Consider the following 19061-nt stretch of genomic DNA (forward strand, 5'->3'; position numbering starts at 1 on the left):
TGATTCAGGGAGCTCCTTTCTGTGTGCGTTTTGGCAACACAGTTACATCCTTTCTGTGTCCTCAGCAATCATGCAGTGTTCAGTGTTAACAATGGAAGCACAGTGAGCAGAATTTACATTACTTGGAAGACTGTCTACCTAAAACTTCCCTTCATAAACTATAATTTTTACTTTAAAAATAAATAATCTATTGTCTTTAGTAGATGGTATTTGTAACTACATGTTCAAATCATATGTTTTAAAATATTTCCTAAGGCAGTATATTTCTTCACTAGATTTCAATCTCAACTCCGAAAGTTTTGAACTAGATATCTTGTAAATGTCAAAATTCTTATTCTAGGTGACTTCTTGCGTAATTATAGTTAATATCTTTTAAAAGAGCTTAAATGACTTGTCTACTTTTGAAGCATGCCCGCAAGCATACTGTCGGGGTTCTGCCTGTAGCAGTCTCACATTGAGATTTTTGCCACTGAAGCTGAGTAGGAGCTCTCTTGCCATACATTTTTTTAGTCATCTACCTAGCTATATTTTTGTTGATAGTGGTTTTTACAAAATAGTGCTGTAGAAAGTACTGATCATCTTGTAAGACTGATTTTGTATCAGGTAGTATGGTTTAAGGAAGCAGAATTTGTTTCTTTTTTTCTTTTTTTTTACTACGTAGTATTAACATTTTTAAAGATACATGCTACTGATAACTAGTACAAGACACTGACTGCAGCTCAGAAAATTTTACCTTGGAGCCCTCGTCAGTTGGTTAATCTGGTTTTTATTTAATGTTACAGACAACACAGTATCATTTCTTTAAAGGAAACACTGTAATTTGTTAAACTACATTAATCTGTCCACAAGGTGTCTGTAGTTCCAAGTAAGATGAAGCTTGGAAGGATGGTACATGATGGAGCTTCTAAGTTGCAGCTACGACAACTGCTTTTTAATGTTTCTTTTAATTGATGTTGTCTAATACATTCTGCTTTTTGTTTCACATGTTGACTCCCAAATGCAGTTTTGGTATTTCTTTGAGCTAATTTTACTTATTTATTTCTCTCTTACTTTCCAAACAACTTAAAGAGTGAAATATTTTTTTTCTGCCAGCTTCACAGGAGTTATTTCCAGCCCTGTATCATGTCTGCAAGTCTAGTTTTGCAAAAAGTAACAGGAGTGGGTTAAATGTGTTGATGGAGAGTGAAACTGCAGCTTGAGTTACTTAGAGCTACATAGTAACATTCTGCAGTTCTGTTCTTGTTGTTCATGTATCTGTTTTTCTTTTTTTTGTTTGTGCTGTTACTGTTTTTAGGGTTCTAAGTTTGGAATTAAATAAAGATAGAGATGTTGAAAGGATACATGGAAGTGGTGTCAACACCCTTGATATTGAGCCTGTTGAGGGAAGATAGTAAGTATATACTTTATTTGGTAAAAATGTATATGAGAACTTCACTGTGTTTTGGTATTATGGGTTTATTTTCTTGCTGAACAGTCAGTTATATCAGGAATGTTGAGATAATGAGTGTTGTAACTTGTGTGCTTTATTAACACTTTCAGCATGTTATCCGGTGGGTCAGATGGTGTTATTGTGCTTTATGACCTTGAAAACTTGAGCAGAAAACCAAGTTACACATGTAAAGCACTTTGTTCTGTGGGAAGGTAGGTACTAAAAATTCTATTAGAAGTTCACATTGGTATCTCTTATGTGACTAGCATTAAACTCACAAATTAATGTGCATTCTTATTTCTAGGGTAAAAAGTCTGTAGAAAATAGTGCCAGAAATCATTGAAGGCTAGCATGATTCATTATGGTATTTGGCTTTATGAAAAAATCAATCAAACAAACAAAAACTTTGTGAGGATTTCTGCAATTTACTAAGTAGCAGGACCTAATTGTTTTTTCTTGATTGTCTAACAGTTACGATATACATAACAGCTTTTGTTGCTGTAGACCACACAAAAAAGTCAGACTTAGTACTCCAATTTCATTTTTTAACACAACAAGAAGACAAAAAGACCTCCAACCCTCTTCTAGGTCACAGTTCCTCACCTGTGAATTTTGTTATTTTTTTGTGTTAAATTTTGCAAACTCTGTGCCAGTAACTATGGAAAAGTAATTTTGGGACTGTTGTAGAAATATTCCATGTATCCCACAAATATATATGATATATATATATCTTTGAATAATTATGTGTTTAAGCAAAAGGAAAATAATGTTTGCATAATCCTGTTCATCTGATTGGAAAAAAAAAATAATATAGATTTGAAGTTGTTGGTTTTATTTTCCTTCTCCCTTCTCCTAGTTTTACTAATTGCTGGTTTAAGTTAACCAAGTAACTCAGCAGGTTCTGAGGTAATACAAAACTTCTTAAGAACATGTTTGAATGAAAACAGATATGTTACTGACAAAATTGTGTCATATTTTTCTGAAGAACAGCGTATTTACTGTGTGTAATCTACACAACAACTAAAAGCCTGTTTTGATTTGTCAGGTTTTTCTTGCACGCAGTATAGATTTGTCTGTTATGGGTATTAGGTCTTCTAGCAACAACTGTTTTTTTCCTTGTATTTACATGGTAAGGTTATCTAGTAGACTAGGACTTAATCTGAGGCATGTACCAACATACATCCTACTATATAAAAGATTAGTAGTTACATTTTCCCCTTAGTTTTTCCCCAGTCTTCAAATTATTTGAGGTCCAAGGCCTTCATAAGTAAGATTCACAATAACAGAAAAGTTTTTTAACAATAAAAGTCTTAAATGGTATCTTGGACCACAAGAAAGTGAAAGAGTGATATACCATGCATCAAAACAAACGCGTAGGAACAGAATCTACTGCAAGTAATCTACATTTGGTAAGTGTTGATGGATAGGACTTCTTTAACAAAACTAATTAAAATCGTAACTAAGAACAAGTAATGACTGTACATCCCCAAATTTCAAAAACAAAATTAATTCTGGAACAGATATAGCAAACTGAAGAAATACGTACTGCAAAGACACATAAAAACTGGCAAATCTGTGCTAAAATCATGCCATTGTTAACTTCACTTAGGTCAGTAGAAGTATTTCATACTTGAAAATTTTGTTTATGAGTGTAGTTAGTTGATAGGTATTTTTCTTGAGTAGGTGTTAATTTGTGTAGATGCATATTTTATTTCTTATCAGTTGATTAGAGACATAAATCATACTAGTAGAATCTGATTTTGTGTAAAACAGTTTTCTAAATTTTAGCCTTATTATCACTTAAAGTAAACATAGGTTTTTTGCCTCAGTTATTTATTCTCAGTATTCCTGTAGCTTCCTAGTATGTTTTAAATACTTATTGTAGCTAATAGCTACAGATATAGCTTCAGCTATTGGAATATTATTCATGCAGAGTTCCTGACATCATAAATTAATTTTGTAATTACCAGTAAGAAACACTTCCCATGTGACTATCTGGCTCATGTCTTTGAGTGCCTTGAGAAAGTTTGCCTGTGTTCCAGGTTTGCAGGGCAGAAACAATTCTGCTCTCAAAGCTGCTTGAAGGGTAGGTGTTTGGTAGAAAACCTTTAAGGCTGTTTCTGAATTGACTGAACTGGGACTCCTGAGGGTCCAGTAGTTCAAAACATTAGAGGAGATAATTGCTGGTGATAGTCTGTCATTTACCCAGTGTTTCTTATCTAGAATTTAGGGCAACTATTACAAAAACCAAGAACTTGTTCCACTTATGGTTTCATAAGGTCCACGGTGTCTTGTGGCAAAAACTGCCATTTGAGAGTAACTGAACAATATCACCTTCTAGATAATATATAACTGATGCTGTGTGTAAGGTAGTCTCCTCTACTCAAAACCTGTCTAGGAAGAATGAATGGTAGTAACCTTACTATCCATAGAATTAATTCTGCATTTTTCTTTGGTAGAAGAGATTAGGATATTCTGGGTAATGGGGGAAACTACTGCATATAGAATGAACTGAGAATAACATATATCCCCAAAACCTGATGGCAGGCGGAATGGCATGTGACCCCTGCTAAGCCTATACGAATCAAAGGTGATTCCTTCAGAGCTACACAATTATACCCCTGCAATAGTTATGGTTTGGAAGCCAGGACACTTGAGAAAACAATGCAAAGATAAGAGCTAAAGTGAAGAAAGCTTGTGAGCCCTTCACTAGCTGCAGTTGGAGCCACATATACTGCATCTGGCTGGGATGGAGTTAATTTTCTTCAAAGTAGCTTGTATGGTAATATGTTTTGAATTTGTGATCAGTCTTCATAACACACTGATGTACTAGCTGTTGCTGAACAGAATTTGCATAGTGTCAGGCCACTTTCCATTCCTCCCTCTGCCCCTGTAGGCTGGGGATCCACAAGAAGCTCTGATGGAACACAGCTGGGACACCTGACCTGAATTGACCAAATGAATATTGATATTCCATACCATACAATATCATGTGCAGCAATAAAATTGGGGGCCAGGGGGATTTCAGGGGTTGCCATTGTTTGGATCTAGCTGGGCATCAGTCTGCCTGTGATGAGGGATTGCTTTCGCATCACTTGTTTTTCCTTTTTATGTGGGTTGTGTTATTTTGTTTCTTTTTACTTTTTAAAATGTCTTTATCTCAACCAACAAGTTTTTTCATCTTGCATTTGCCATTTGGATTCTCTTCCCCATCACACTGCAGGGACGGAGGAAGTGAGTGGCTGTGGTCGTGTGTAGCTGTCTAAGGTTAACCAACAACAGCATAGTGTTTCTGAGTCTGGGAGCATGGGTTTGGTCCCTGAAGCTGGATCCATGTGGATTCAGCTCAGGTATGAGTGGACTAGCAGGCACGTGAAATGACTTGTATTGTTCTGATACCATAAATCAGCTAGTTGAAGAAACTTCTAAAACCAAATCAACTTTAGAAGCAGGCGCCTTTTATTGACCTGTTGGTTCCCACGAGAATAATTTTCGCCAAGGGAGGGCCCTGAACAATTCCCAGGCACATGTTATATCCACACTGATCATACATATTCATTGCACTTCTTGGAAATACTTAGCATATGTAAACGTCCCTTGCACATATGTAGTTCAATATGTTGGTGGTCTTTCGAGGGTCCTGGGATGAAGTAAGAAGTCTTTCTCAAGCTGTCTGCTGCTTGACCCCAGGTTCTGGGAAGCACAGTCCCTTTGTTTTTCAGCTTGAAATTGCAGAGATAGTAGTAACTCATCTCAAGCTGGACTCTACACTGGTCTTACCACCTTATCTTCCAGGAACAAGCTCATTGTCTCCTAACCTTCTCCTGCTTATCTTAAATACCTTTCTTGTTACTTAATGTGCCTTACAAGTGCCTAACACCTAACATCTGTGAACCTTATTAACTTAGTAAATGCCTAAAATCTATAAGCCATATTCATATAGACTTATTTTATATCTAATTACTGATTTTAGGTATTAGTTCAGAGCCTGGTTGGTTGAGTTGTGTCCTGGAACTGTCAAGATTGGCTCTTGTGTTCTGTCTTCCAACCACTGTTAATGTATTATTAACTATATTGCATTCTTTTACTATGCATAACTGAGTTAAAAGTTTCATATTGCTCTTCCTCTTTCATTTCTGAATGTGAAAGTAATTAACTCAGTAACTCAGTCCACTGCTACCTGGTCACTTCAGTATACATGAATTTCCAGTGACTATGCAGCTGTAATTATTAGCTAATAATAATGGGGTTTTTTTGACCTGTATATGTGATTGTATTGTTCAGTGGATACATTTGTAAGACAGTGTGATTCCACAAGCGTGAATGGTTTGTAGTGTTAGACGCTTACTTTAAACATTAGATCTTTAAACATTAGACTTTAAACATTTCAAAAGCCTTTAGTGCCTTTTATGCCTCAGTTTGAGTGTCTTAACCCATAGTTTCTTGAAATGACAGCTCTTCACAGTAATTGTTGATTGATTGAGAACTGAGATACCAAAACACCTAGTTCTTCTTGAAAACTTCATTACAAATTAAAAGAAAAAATGTTTAAACTCTGTTTTTGGCTTGTTGTTGAATATCAAGACAATTATAAGAAGATCATAAAGATGCTAACCACTGGAATCTTTCCCTTGATTTCAGGAGCCATCCTGATGTACATAGATTTAGTGTGGAGACAGTCCAGTGGTATCCTCATGACACTGGCATGTTTACATCGAGCTCATTTGATAAAACCTTGAAAATATGGGACACACAAACTTTACAAGTAAGAGAGAACTTCTACAGCTTGCAGGCTTCTTTGTATATGTATTATTCATTCCACATAGGCAGTTCACCCAGAGCTCAACAGGACCAAGCATCCAGAAGGATGAAAAACAGCTGATGGCTAGAACTGTGGGTGCAGAAGAGGGTGCCGTGGTTCTGGCATTCATGTATACCTTGGTTTGTACCTGTCTGTTTCTGAAGATGTGAATATCTAAACTGTATGAGAGCTTGAAACCCTTGGGACAATTCCTTTGTGCTTTTGCAGTGAACAAGAATAGAGTTGTTTGAATTTATGCTGTGTAAACTTGTCTACCAAGGAGTAGTCTGAAGTTTGTTCCTGGGGATTGTTGGCTGTAATGGCAGTGTACAGGAGGGCTAATTATTTTTAGTAACCAAGGCCTAAACACTGCTTCTTGACGTTCAGCATCATTAGGTCCAAAATTCTGGTATCATAAGCACTATAGACACCATTTCTAAAAATTCTCGGAGAATGAGAAAAACCATTGAGAAAATGCTAACCAATGTAACTAGCTTGATTAAAGTAAAAAGATTCTGTAAGATTTAATGTTGCTTTGACTCACTAATCCTTGCATCCAATTGTTGAACTATGAATTCTGGACTGCATTTATCTTGTCTCCAGCACACATGTATTAAAGGATTTACACTGATGCTATTTGAATGTTGTTTCATGCATAGTGAAAGAATTAAAAAAAAATAAGAGGTTTCCCATCCTAGGGACAAAATAAAAAATAAATTTTGACTTTTTTTTGTGTGTGTGTGTGTGTGTGAGACATGAAGTTGTGTTTGCAGTTACTAGATCTCGTAAATGCAAAGCTCAGTTCCTTTTGCAGGTTGTTCTGTAAGCATCACTTAAAAGACACTGTGTTCATATGAAGGTTATTGTTTGACCTGTTCTGTCACCAAATGGTGTATTTGAAAATACAGACAACTTAGTTTTAAGTTTGGGGTTTTTTATTTATAGAATATTTTAGAATAAGACAACAAGAGCAATTGTTCCTGAAAGTAATTGCATTGATTAGTCAATATTATATTTCATTAATTTTTATCACTCACAAGAGAGCTAATAATATTGTCTGGTGGGTTGTTTTGTTTTTGAGGAATTGCAGATAGTTATGTGATATTTGTGAATGACGAGAGGCTTCTAAATTTAGTCTAGGTGTCTCCTGTTGACTTCTATTTCCAAATTACAACATTCTCGTTTGCTGTTTTTTCTCGGTGGCTTTTCAAATTTTTTATAATTTGTAAATAATTTCCATTCATTATTCAGATTAGCCATTGGTCTATTGGTCTTTCTTTTGTGTTATCTTTGAGCTCTGGAGTAGTTTTTCTAGTGTTGGAAACAGACATTTAGTTTGTGATGTTTTCATGATCTGGTTTCTAAGCAGGAGAGTTATTGTGAATATGCAAATAGCAATATTTGTATTAGTCTCATTTGTAGTGGTTACTTGAAAAAATACTTAATGATATTTGCATTCTGACAACATACTTGGTGCTGTGATTTATTTTATCTTCTTATTGTCAGGCTGCAGATGTATTTCACTTTGAGGGAACAGTCTATAGCCATCACATGTCTCCAGTTGCCACAAAGCATTGTTTAATAGCAGGTGTGTATGTGTTTTTGAGAAATTCCAATGCATTTTAGGGTTATAGTAAAAGGCAAGTAATAATCAGTAGGAGATTTTTCCCTCACCTGTTTTAATTTTACATACTTTGATTCTTCGTAAGGTAGAAGCTCATTGGTATGATGGATTAGTCAGATGATGTCAATAAGAATATCACACTTGTTCTTCTGAAATAATGCATCAATCAGTTCTTCTAGATAAAAATTCTTATCTATAATTAGGTTATCTTTCATTACATAAATTATCGTTTGAAGGTTATTAGATCCAAACGTAGTAAATTGTGTAAATTGAGGGGAGGAAATGCGTGATACTTACATGTAAACAATTTAACTATGTTTAGAAAAAAATATTTCAAGAGGAGATATTTAAATTTCTTAAGTACTGTCCTGTTTACCTCAGTTTCTAAATTTTGTTTGTTATATGGCAAATTTACTTGGACTAAAAATGGAAATCTGTTAATAGAATGCATTGCTTTGACTAAATGAACTGTTATGCAGCTAACACTTCTATTTCTTTGTCATCGCCAAGATTTTTTTGTTGTTGTTGTTCTCTCGAATGCTCAGGGTTTTTTTTTTAACTGTCTTTTGTTTCTCTTGTTACAGTTGGTACCAAAAGCCCCCAAGTACAGCTCTGTGACTTGAAGTCTGGATCCTGTTCTCACATTCTGCAGGGTACTTTTTAGTCTGAAACATAAATGTTAAACAATAACTACTTTGAGTAAAACAAGTCCTGTAAAGAAACACTGTATACAATGTGTTCTTTGTAAGTATCATGACTAATTTATTTATTGCCATTGTGGAAGTTACACAGTGGCAAAAGATTCTTCGGAGTGTTAGTCCAGTGCTAATGAATTGGAGAATACAAATATTAATTAATGAACAGTTATTACAGATGTTTGAGCATTTTCATGACCTAATCAATAGTGATTACTATTTATTACATAGTAGAGTGTAGATGTTTTTGTGTTCATGGAAATTGAATATGGGATGCTGCCTTTTTTCTTAAAAAAAAAAAAAAAAAGCAACTTTGGCTATTTTCAACAAAATATTGTGTGGGGGTGCTTGCATGGATTTGTTTAGAAGTTTCTATATAACATGTAATGTACTACTTGCTGTAGAAGGGTGGTTTCGAGTCCTTTGCATTTACCTAATTCAGTAAACACAGGGGTCTATTGTTGCATAATAGATTATTTTTTGCATTTAATGAGAATTTGCCCATAATGTCTTTTTACTATTTACTTTTGGAGTATGACTCTATATACATGTGCTCAAGCGAAGGCAATTACACGGTAAATCTTTAGGCTTCAAACCAGCAAGGCAAGAGCCAGATCTGATCTAGAAACTGTAGAGTTACCTGATACATAGCAATGTAGAGACGCAGCTCTGTTTCTTCACTGGCCAGCTCAAGTCTAAAAGCAGCCTCTGTGCTTTCGTGAGATGCAGAGCTTAAGCCAGTAAGTTCTTCTGAACTGAATCAGCTACAATGGACATCTCAAACATTTTGAAAGGATTTGAAAAAAAGAAATGGAAAGTGCCTTCTGTGTGTGGGAACACCAGTGCTAACACAAAATCTAATAACAGTACTTAAACTCAGTAGCTGTAGCTGTACTATTATATAATGTGTTTTGCATTGATAAAACTATCTTTGTTATCAGAAGGTATAGACATGTAATACTCTATTTCACTTTCAGCTCACTGCAATTCCACTCAAGCAAGCAGAAGAAAGACAGTTAACCTCTAGTCCAAAATAATACATTTTCACATAATTCAAATTCATATTACAATTTAGATAATTGTTGTGGATTGGTGGATCCTATAGAATTAAGTCTTGCTTTTACTTTTAGTTTTTTACATCTGATGGTGCATATAAATATTTTCCTAGAAAATCATATAAGTTTTTTCATAAAATTTTTAGGTCACAGGCAAGAAGTACTGGCAGTATCTTGGTCTCCGCGTCACGAGTATATTCTGGCAACAGCAAGGTAGAGATGTTCGTGGACAGTTATATGCACTAAAAATGTCTGATGGTAAAATTGAATACATTCATTATGCATATTTTTTTACAATTCAAATGCAGTTTTGAAGTTAATCATAATTTACTTTAACCTCTTCACAGTTTTTTTTACATTTTGCCTTGAAAAACTAAGCCTGGAAAGCTGTCCAAGTGATGCTTATTTTATAGGAAGATTGTACAGAATTTTGAAATAGCAGTTGCATTTAAAGGTATAGGAAAGTGATACAGCATTATAGAGATACTAATTTCTTACTGTTTATTAGTGTGCGTGTTGCTGATCTGTTTTATAACAAAGTAAAATACTTTTACCACGAAGTACCATCCTGATTAATCATGCTTATTCATGCCAGAGAGTATAATTCTGGTAGCTTAGCTAACAGTAATAACTTTCCAAGCTACAGTGATTTGGTGAGTATGGATTGTATTAATATATTGATATTCTCAGGCCTCCTTTTTTTTTTTTTTTTTTCTTCCTTCCAATCACTTTCAGTCTAAAAAATCCTCTTGGCTTTCCTATAACTTTTGCCTATGTTAGCTTTTGATCATAGTGTGCTATTTATCTTTTTAGTTTCATGGTTAGCAGATTTTTTCATTTGAATTGCAGAGAGGATTGTCCGTTTCCTAAGTTGAGAGTGAAATTTGAGTAAGTTGATATCAGAATTGCATACCCTTGATTTCTGATACCAAGCTTCTGAAAGTATCAACATACTTTTGAAATTTTCAAAGTGTGACTTGTTTTAGCAAATGAAAAATTGTTCCCTTGTTTTCTATCAAAGAAGTAGCAGCAAATTTTATTAAATATTGACTTACCGTGTCTCCATAAACATTTTTCTTCAAAGTCATATAAGTATAAACATGTGTCTACCTATGTTGTCATGTTGTCTTACAATAATTGCATGTCAAAACTGCTTCATTACTTAATTCAGTGCTATAGATGAATGAATAGTTCCTAATAACGTAATTCAGTTTTGCCATCTGCTAAGACAAATATGTACAAGAACTGGCAATACTGAGATAATTAAGTGGTAGTGAGGAGAAACTGATGGGTACTGCTAAAAAGAGAATCTGGACTAATCTTGTGTATCAGGAGATGTGACTGTTTTCTAAGACAACTGTGTGTTTGCTTGTGTTCATTTCAGGGGAGGGAAAAATATATTTTTTGAGTTTTGTGTGGCTTGCCTATGAAACATATTATTTTGAGTTTCTCTGTATGATGCTTGGCTCTTCCATATTTTTGGCAGGAGATTGGAACAGTCAGAGAAGTAATGTTTTCTGAGGGTCCTTCACACACTTCAGTTTTAGGCACTAGAGAAGCTTATAAACTATTTTTGCTCATTAGAGCTGGCTAGAAAAGTTTAGCCAATAGAAACTGAATCATCAAAAATGGACAACTATAGGCTCTTTCTATGCCTTTGTTAAGAATGTTTCAGTGAACTATTTGCAGTTTGTTGCTTACTTTATAGTCAGCTCAAACCTCACAATATCTCTGTTCACAGTCTTAGAATATTTGTTTGCACCAAAGTAATATGTTGTCAGCATACTCGGGTGGAGTACCACTTGGAGGTTAACAGAATCAATCTGTAGTGGAGGGGAGCACAGAAGAACAAATTAGTCATTAGTTTTGTCAGGTGCAGAATAGATAAGGTGTCATCATTTAATGCAGGGTGACAATAAACTGTGTCAGATGCTCTCTGTTAACCCCCTCTTCCGCCACCCCCAGCCCTCCCCACCAAGGAAAAGGCAATACAAGGAAAAGAGAGGCAAAGAGATAGAGAGACTTGCAAGTTGGAAAAAAGTTAAAAATGCTTTACTAATGCCACTAATAAAGTAGAGAAAATAATACAAAATATACAAAACCAATCTTGAATTTCCTGGCACAGCTCAGTGATTCGGAGCAGGCACCTGGAACTCCTGGGCTGGACTCTGAAGCAAACTGGAACTGGATTCAGGGTCTGGAAACAGGTCTCAGGTTGCAGGCACGACAGGCAGGGTCCCCATCAGATGCCAGCCATGATCGAAGAGAGGGAGACACTCATGATCTCCCACTTTTATAGGGTGTATGATATATATGGGATGAAATACTTAGTTGGTCAGTTTTGGTCACCTGTTCTGTTCGCCTCCTTCCAAATACGCCCCTCTTACTTACAGGATGTGCATTTTTATCAATATTTTGCATACCGTTGCTATGTTATCAGCTGCCGTCTGCAAAAACAAGCAGCCAAACTCAGAAAAGTGCAGTTACTTGGAAGAACTTAGCTGAAAGGAAAATTCACTAAAAGAGAATCTGTTCTTGTTTTTAACAAAACCAGGACATAAGGAATAATAGTTGGTTTTGCTTTGGTCAGTTGGTATGTGTATACTATCTGTATTTCTGATATTAATGCACTGATCTAACTTGAGAACACACAGGAAAAAGCATGTAGTACTTCAGTTAGAAGACTGCTTTTCTAAGAATCAGTTTGGGTATATGTTCCAGCTGTAGAACAAAGAGATACAGTTGGTTTTGCTTAGCTGGGGTGAAAAGTGATTTATTTTGGGGAGGTTTTTTTGTGGTGACTTAGTGCGTGGGAAGTGGTCTTTTCTATGAATTTACCTGCCGTCTATACCTGAGAGTCTTGTGGTGCACACAGAAGTATACTACTGGAATGCTCAAATCAAGCTGCACATCAAGGTGCTATACAAAATGCGCTGCCTGTGATGTTGCCTTCTAAGCATGTGCAGCGCATACCTAGTACCAACAGTTACCATTGCTTTTGTTGCTGGCAAAGGCACAGTGTGAGCGAAGCATGAGCATGCAGCCTGGGAACCAGAATGAATGACAGCAGCCTGAACCTTGGTATTTCCCTCCTTGTGCCACCCCGGTAATGTAGGCAAAGCCAGTGAGTTCCTACAGAAGAAGCAAGCTCTCCATGTTTCTGCCATAGCACTGTATGACAACTGAGCGTATAGACCTATCCAGCCTATGTGCACGTAGCCAATTTGTGTACCAGTCATACTGCAGATCTGTGATAGCAAGAGCTTAAGTTCCCAGGCAACCATTAGACAATGCTGGACTCTGTAGTTACAGTTTAATCAACAGAAGAACTAGCAAGTTTATTTCTAGTCTGTGTATGTATGCAAGAGTGTTATGTTGTAGTCAAAGAGGCAAGTGTATTTTATTGTAGACAAAGATTCATTCTTTTTTGTCTACCAGTTATATTTATTGATTCATGTAATTGAATGTCTGAAGTCTGTCTGAAAAATCTTTTCATGAAATTCTGTTGGCTTGAATGTAACTGCATGACGAGTAGTTCTGAATGGTGGCTGGACCAGGGTGAGTTCGTGGGGGGTTGGCTAAAGACAGTTATTGAACCAGGGTGCACACAATTTCCCCAATGTATGCAAATCTGTTTTTCTTAGTGCTGACAACAGAGTAAAATTATGGGATGTGAGGAGAGCATCTGGATGTCTGACTACGCTTGATCAGCACAATGGAGAAAAGTCCAAAGCATCTTCTGAGGCAGGTAATACAGAATATAACTGTTGGTAATCTATACATAATCAAAAGCATTCCTATAGTTCATGAATGTGTTGAATACTATTAATAACATGAGCAAGGAGAGTAGCGATAATCCAGTTGTTACCAGCTGCATAACATAGGCCATTGAGTTTATTCAGTTATTTCTGTTGTAGACACAGTGTTTGTGGTTTGGGATCTCAATTAGAGAGATCTCCTTGGCAGCAGCGTTGTATCTGTTCTAAATGTTTTCCCCCAAAAATGTAGATCAGGCTTCGTATAAGAAGCAATCACTTCATAAGCTATTCCAGTAGTTAACTACCCTCCTTTAAAAACAAAGGCAACACAAACAAAACGCACAAAAGAGCATTTGTTTGCCTGTTTAAATTAGTCGTGCTTCCAGTTCAAGCCTCTAGAATATTTTCACATACATGGTGCCATAAAATCAATTATATTGCTTTTATACTGCATAAAGTATACAATAGAGTATAAGTTTATGATTATGTGTAATTTAGCTTCCTCTGAATTTAAATATATGTTTCACTACAGTCGAATGCATTAATGCTGCCTTGTATCGGTTGTTATTAGTGAAAACATTAACATTTTAATGTATCTCCAGGTCACATTTCCATACCAAAAAAAAATCCACACAAAAAAAGATGATGACAACAACAACAACAAACCAATAATTTAAAGGGAAGCTTCTGAACTTTAAATTATGGCTCATGAATTTTGGTCAATTCTGGGCAAAAGATATTAAATTTTACTGGGTCAAAAATAATTGAACAGTCACTGCTCTGAGGTAGGAATATATAATATTTGGAATTCAGTCACAAGTTATAAACCATGTCTCATGGCTCTGAACAAAAGGATTTGCATAGCATAAATCATAGTGATTGAAGCTACATGTGTGTCAGACTGACTTGTTATGTGCAACTTAAATTGCATGTAGAAAAATACATGCAAATCTCTCTAAAGACAAACTAATTTTCCAAAATGTACAGTTAGCAGATGTGAAGTAGCAGTAACTATCTGTTTTAATCATAAAATCATAGAACAGTTTGGGTTGGAAGGGATCTTCAAAGGACATCTAGTCCAATCCAGCTGCAATGAGCAGGGACATGTTCAACTAGGTCAGGTTGCTCAGAGCCCCATCCTGCCTGGCCCTGAATGTCTCCAGGGATGGGGCATTTACCACCTCTCTGGGCAACCTGTGCCAGTTTTACACCACCTTCATTGTAAAAAGTTTTTTCCTGATGTCTAGCCTGAACTTCCCCTCTTTTAGTTTAAAACCATTTTACCTTGTCCTCTCATAACTGGCCCTGCTACAAGGTCTGTCTCCATCTTTGTTATAGTCTCTTTTTAAGTACTGAAAGGCCAGAGCCGTCTCTTTTCCAGGCTGAACAGCCCAAACTCACTCAGCCTGTCGTCACAGGAGAGGTGTTGCAGCCCTCTGATCATTTTTGTGGCTCCCTCTGGATCCTCTCCAACAGGTCCATGTCTTTCCTGTACTGAGGGCTCCAGAGCTGGACACAGAACTCCAGGTGGTGTCTCACCGGAGCAGAGTAGAGGGGCAGAATCACCTCTCTTGACCTGCCGGCCACACTCCTTTTGATGCAGCCCAAGATACGACTGGCTTTCTGGGCTGCAAGCTCACATTGCCAGCTCATGTTCAGCTTTCAGTCCACCAGTACCCCCAAGTCCTTCTCCACAGGGCTGCTCTCAATCCCTTCATCCCCCAGCTTTTATTGATACTGGGGGTTGCCCCAGCCCAGGTGCAGGACCTTGCACTTGGCCTTTTTGAACCTGGTGAAGGTCACATGGGCCCACTTCCTGAACTTGTCAATGTCCCTCTGGATGGCATCCCATCCCTGAGGTGCATCAGCTGCACCATTCAGTTTGATGTCATTCATGAACTTGCTGAGGGTGCACTCAACCCCAATGTCTGTATCATTGATGAAGATAGTGCTGGTCACAATATGGACCCCTGAGGGACACCACTTGTTACCAGGGTCCATCCAGACATTGGGTCATTCACCACTACTCTCTGGGTGCGACCATCCAGCCAGTTCCTCATCCGCTGAACAGTCCACCAATCAAATCCATATCTCTCCAATTTAGAGAGAAGGATGTTGTTGGGGACTGTGTCAAAGGCTTTGTGGAAGTCCAGATACACAACATCCGTAGCCTTACCTTTGTTCACTGATGTAGTTACTCCATCATAGATGGTCACTCTGTTGGTCAGGCAGGACTTGCCCTTGGTGAAGCCATGCTGGCTGTCTTGGAACACCTCCTGTCCTCCATGTGCCTTAGCATAGTTTCTAGGATGATCTGTTCCATCATCTTTTCAGGCACAGAATCACAGAATGATTAGTGTTGGCAGGGACCTCTAGAGATCGTCTAGTCCAACCCACCTGCTGAAGCAGGTTCACCTACAGCAGATCACAGAGGAATGTGTCCAGGTGTGTTTTAAATATCTCCAGAGAAGGAGACTCCACAGCCTCTCTGGGCAGCCTGTTATCTCAAAGTAAAGAAGTTTCTCCTCATATTCAGATGGAACCTCCTATGCTTCAGTCTGTGCCCACTGACTGTCATCCTGTCATTGGGCACCACTGAGAAGAGTCTGGTTCCACCCTCTTGACACCAACCCTTGAAGTATTTTTAAACATAAATAAGGTCACCTCTCAGTCTTCTCCTCTCCAGGCTGAGCAGACCCAGCTCCTTCCTCACAAGAAAGATACTGCAGACCTCTAATCATCTTGGCTCACAGAGGTGAGGCTGACAGGCTGGTAGTTCCTGGGGTCCTCCTTTCTACCCTTTTTAAAAATAGGTGCAATGTTTCCATTTTTCCAGTTACAATTTCTCAAATATCATGGAGAGTGGCTTGGCAACTACGTCAGCCAATTCCCTCAGGACTCCTGGATGCATCTCCACAGGTCCCATAGATTTATGTATGTTCAGGCTCCATGAGTGGTCACAGACCTGATCCTCGCTAATGTGGAAGGGACTTTGCTCCCACAGTCCCTTCATGCAGTTCATCCACTTGAGAGGTGTGGGAAGAGGGCTTGCCCATGAAGACTGAGGCAAAGAAGTTGCTGAGTACTCAGCCTTCTCCTCATCCATTGTTACCAGTTCACCAGTCTTGCTCATCAGGGGGGCTACACTACCTCTCACCTTCCTATTCTGGCTGACCTACCTGTAGCAGCCCTTGTTATTGTTTGCATTCCTTGCCGAGTTCAGCTCCAGCTGTGCCTTGGCCTCCTGACCGCATCTCTGCACAACCAGGCAGTGTTCCTGTGCTTTTTCCAGGGTCCCTGTCCCTGCTGCCACTGTGTGTGCATCTCCTTCTTGCCCTTTAGTTTGTTCAGCAGGTCTCGACTCAGCCATGCCGGCCTCAGGGATTGGGAGCTCTTGCACTCTATGCAATGTGTCCTTAAAGCTCTGCCAGCCATGTTCTGCTTCCTTGTCCCTGAGGGCAGTTTCCCAGGGTTTCTGTTCACTAACTCCTTGAAGAGCTGGAAGTTGACTTTCCTAAAATGCAGATCACTGATTAGCTTACTTGCACTGGTGACCATCAGGTGCAGTGTCACATCCCCCCTGGTAGGGCTGTCTCTTACCTGGCCTAGAAGTTATCCTCAGTGCATTCCAGGAGTATCCTGGATTGCCTGCAGCTCACAATGCCACTTTTCCAGCAGATGTCAGGGTGGTTGAAGTCCCCCAGCAGGACAAGAGCCTGCAAGTGTGATGCCTCCTGTAGCTGGAGTAAGAAGGCTTCATCAGTAGCCTCCCCGAATTGGGCTGCCTGTCCCTTCTGAACAGCCTGTAGCCATCGATCACTGCACTCCAGTCATGGCATCTGTCCCACAAAGTTTCAGCAATGGCCATGAGGTCGTAGACTTCTAGCCACAGGGTGTCTTCCAGCTCCTCCTGTTTGTTGCCCATGCTGTGTGCATTCGTGTAGAGGCACTTCAGCTGGGCTGTTGGCTGTGTCTCGTTCTCAGAGGAACACCCCTTAATTATTTTGAAGTATTTTGCTGCTGGTTTCCTGTTGGCTTGTATTATCTCAGGAGCATAAGACTTCAAGTGTGTTTCAGTGTGGCCAGCATGTCTCAGAGCCACCAGCTGAGGGTACTCACTAGCACCCCACTCATCTGTCCTCACATCTTGTCCCACAGGTTGTCATGGGCAAGCCTGATATCATCCCCCCCTCCCCCAGCATGTGTAGTTTAAGGCCCTGTCAATGAGCCCCACTAGCTCATGAGCAAAGACCCTCTTCCTGTTTGAGAAAGATGAGTCCCATCCAACACCAGCAAACCTGGTGCTGTGTAGACCATCCCATTATCAAAAATACCGCAAATTGTGACAGTGACACCAGCCACAGAGCCATGTATTAATTGACTGCATCCATCTCTTTCTTCTAATGTCACTGTCCACAACTGGAAGAAGAGAGGAGAGAATAACCTGTGCTCCCGATTCTCTTACCAACCATCCCAAAGCCCTGAAGTCTCTTTTGATTGCCCTTGGACTATGGGTTGCAGCTTCATCACCACCCACTTGGAAGACCAGGAATGGATAGTAGTCTGAGGGCAATACTGGGCTAGGAAGTTTTCTAGTGATGTCAACGTTGCCAGGTCTCATTGAGCTTTTCATCAACCAACACCCCTGAGGCCTTCTCCTCAGGGCTGCTCTCAGCCCATTTTCTAGCCAGCCGGTATTTATGCTTTGAATTGCCCTGAACCAGATGCAGAACCTTGCACTTGGCCTTGCTGAACTCCTGAGGTTCACATGAGCCCACCTTTTGAAATTGTCCAGGTCCCTCTGGATGGTATCCCATCCCTCAGGTGTGTCAACAACTCAGCTTGTTGTCGTCAGTAGACTTGCTGAAAGTGCACTCAATCCCACTGTCCATGTGTCCAATGAAGATATTAAACAGTGCCAGTCCCAATATCTACACCTGAGGAACACAACTTGTCAAATTTCATCCCATTAATCATTGCCCGGTGCTCCCATCTATCCCACCTTGTCCCCCAAGAGGGTCTACAGCACCTCCCAGTTTGGTATCATCCGCAAACTTGCTAATGGTGCATTCGATTCCTGCATCTAGATCGTTGGTAAATATGTCGAATGGGACTGGCCCTAGAATTGAGCCATGAGGAACAGTGCTGGTGACCAGTTGCCAGCCAGATGCTTTTATAAACTGAGAGTTAAATCATTGATTTACAGATATGTTACCATGTAAACAGCAGTTTCAGTGCTATACCTTGAAATAAAAATATGTATACAAAACAGTGATTATTCTGTAGAAATCTGAAAAAGCTCTTTTTCCTGATAGCAAACACTGCTCACAATGGGAGAGTTAATGGTCTATGCTACACACATGATGGACTTCATCTGTTGACCGTTGGCACAGATGATCGGATGCGACTCTGGAACAGCTCCACTGGAGAAAACACGTTAGTAAGTTCTCAGGGATATTTGGTTATGTTTTTATTGTGCATACTTTTAGAAGGGTTATAATTCGTGTAATTGTCACTAGGACTTTGGATATTTATTCATTTTTATAAAGGATATAGCTGCTTCATCTCATCATTTAAGATTTTGTGAGCATTTTTTTCCAGATTTCTCTTCATGTTTCTACTTGTTATAAAGGACAGTATGAAGTAGCCTGTATCTAAAGATTGGATATGGTGACTTTAAATTCATTAATTTGTGACCA

The 19061-nt window shown here is 38.7% G+C and overlaps 1 protein-coding gene across 1 annotated transcript in view; it reads left to right on the plus strand.

Moving 5' to 3' along the window:
• ERCC8 (ERCC excision repair 8, CSA ubiquitin ligase complex subunit) overlaps positions 1–19061 on the plus strand; it is a 31728-nt gene that overhangs the window by 1047 nt on the left and 11620 nt on the right. Inside the window, exons 2-9 of the mRNA XM_080362454.1 lie at positions 1295–1390; positions 1540–1641; positions 6071–6194; positions 7737–7818; positions 8439–8507; positions 9751–9817; positions 13249–13352; positions 18678–18802. Coding sequence (XP_080218580.1) covers positions 1295–1390; positions 1540–1641; positions 6071–6194; positions 7737–7818; positions 8439–8507; positions 9751–9817; positions 13249–13352; positions 18678–18802 — 769 coding nt within the window. The remainder of the gene's footprint in view (positions 1–1294; positions 1391–1539; positions 1642–6070; positions 6195–7736; positions 7819–8438; positions 8508–9750; positions 9818–13248; positions 13353–18677; positions 18803–19061) is intronic.

The sequence above is a fragment of the Nesoenas mayeri genome (genome assembly GCF_963082525.1).
Source record: "Nesoenas mayeri genome assembly, chromosome: Z".
NCBI classification, from domain to species: Eukaryota; Metazoa; Chordata; class Aves; order Columbiformes; family Columbidae; genus Nesoenas; species Nesoenas mayeri.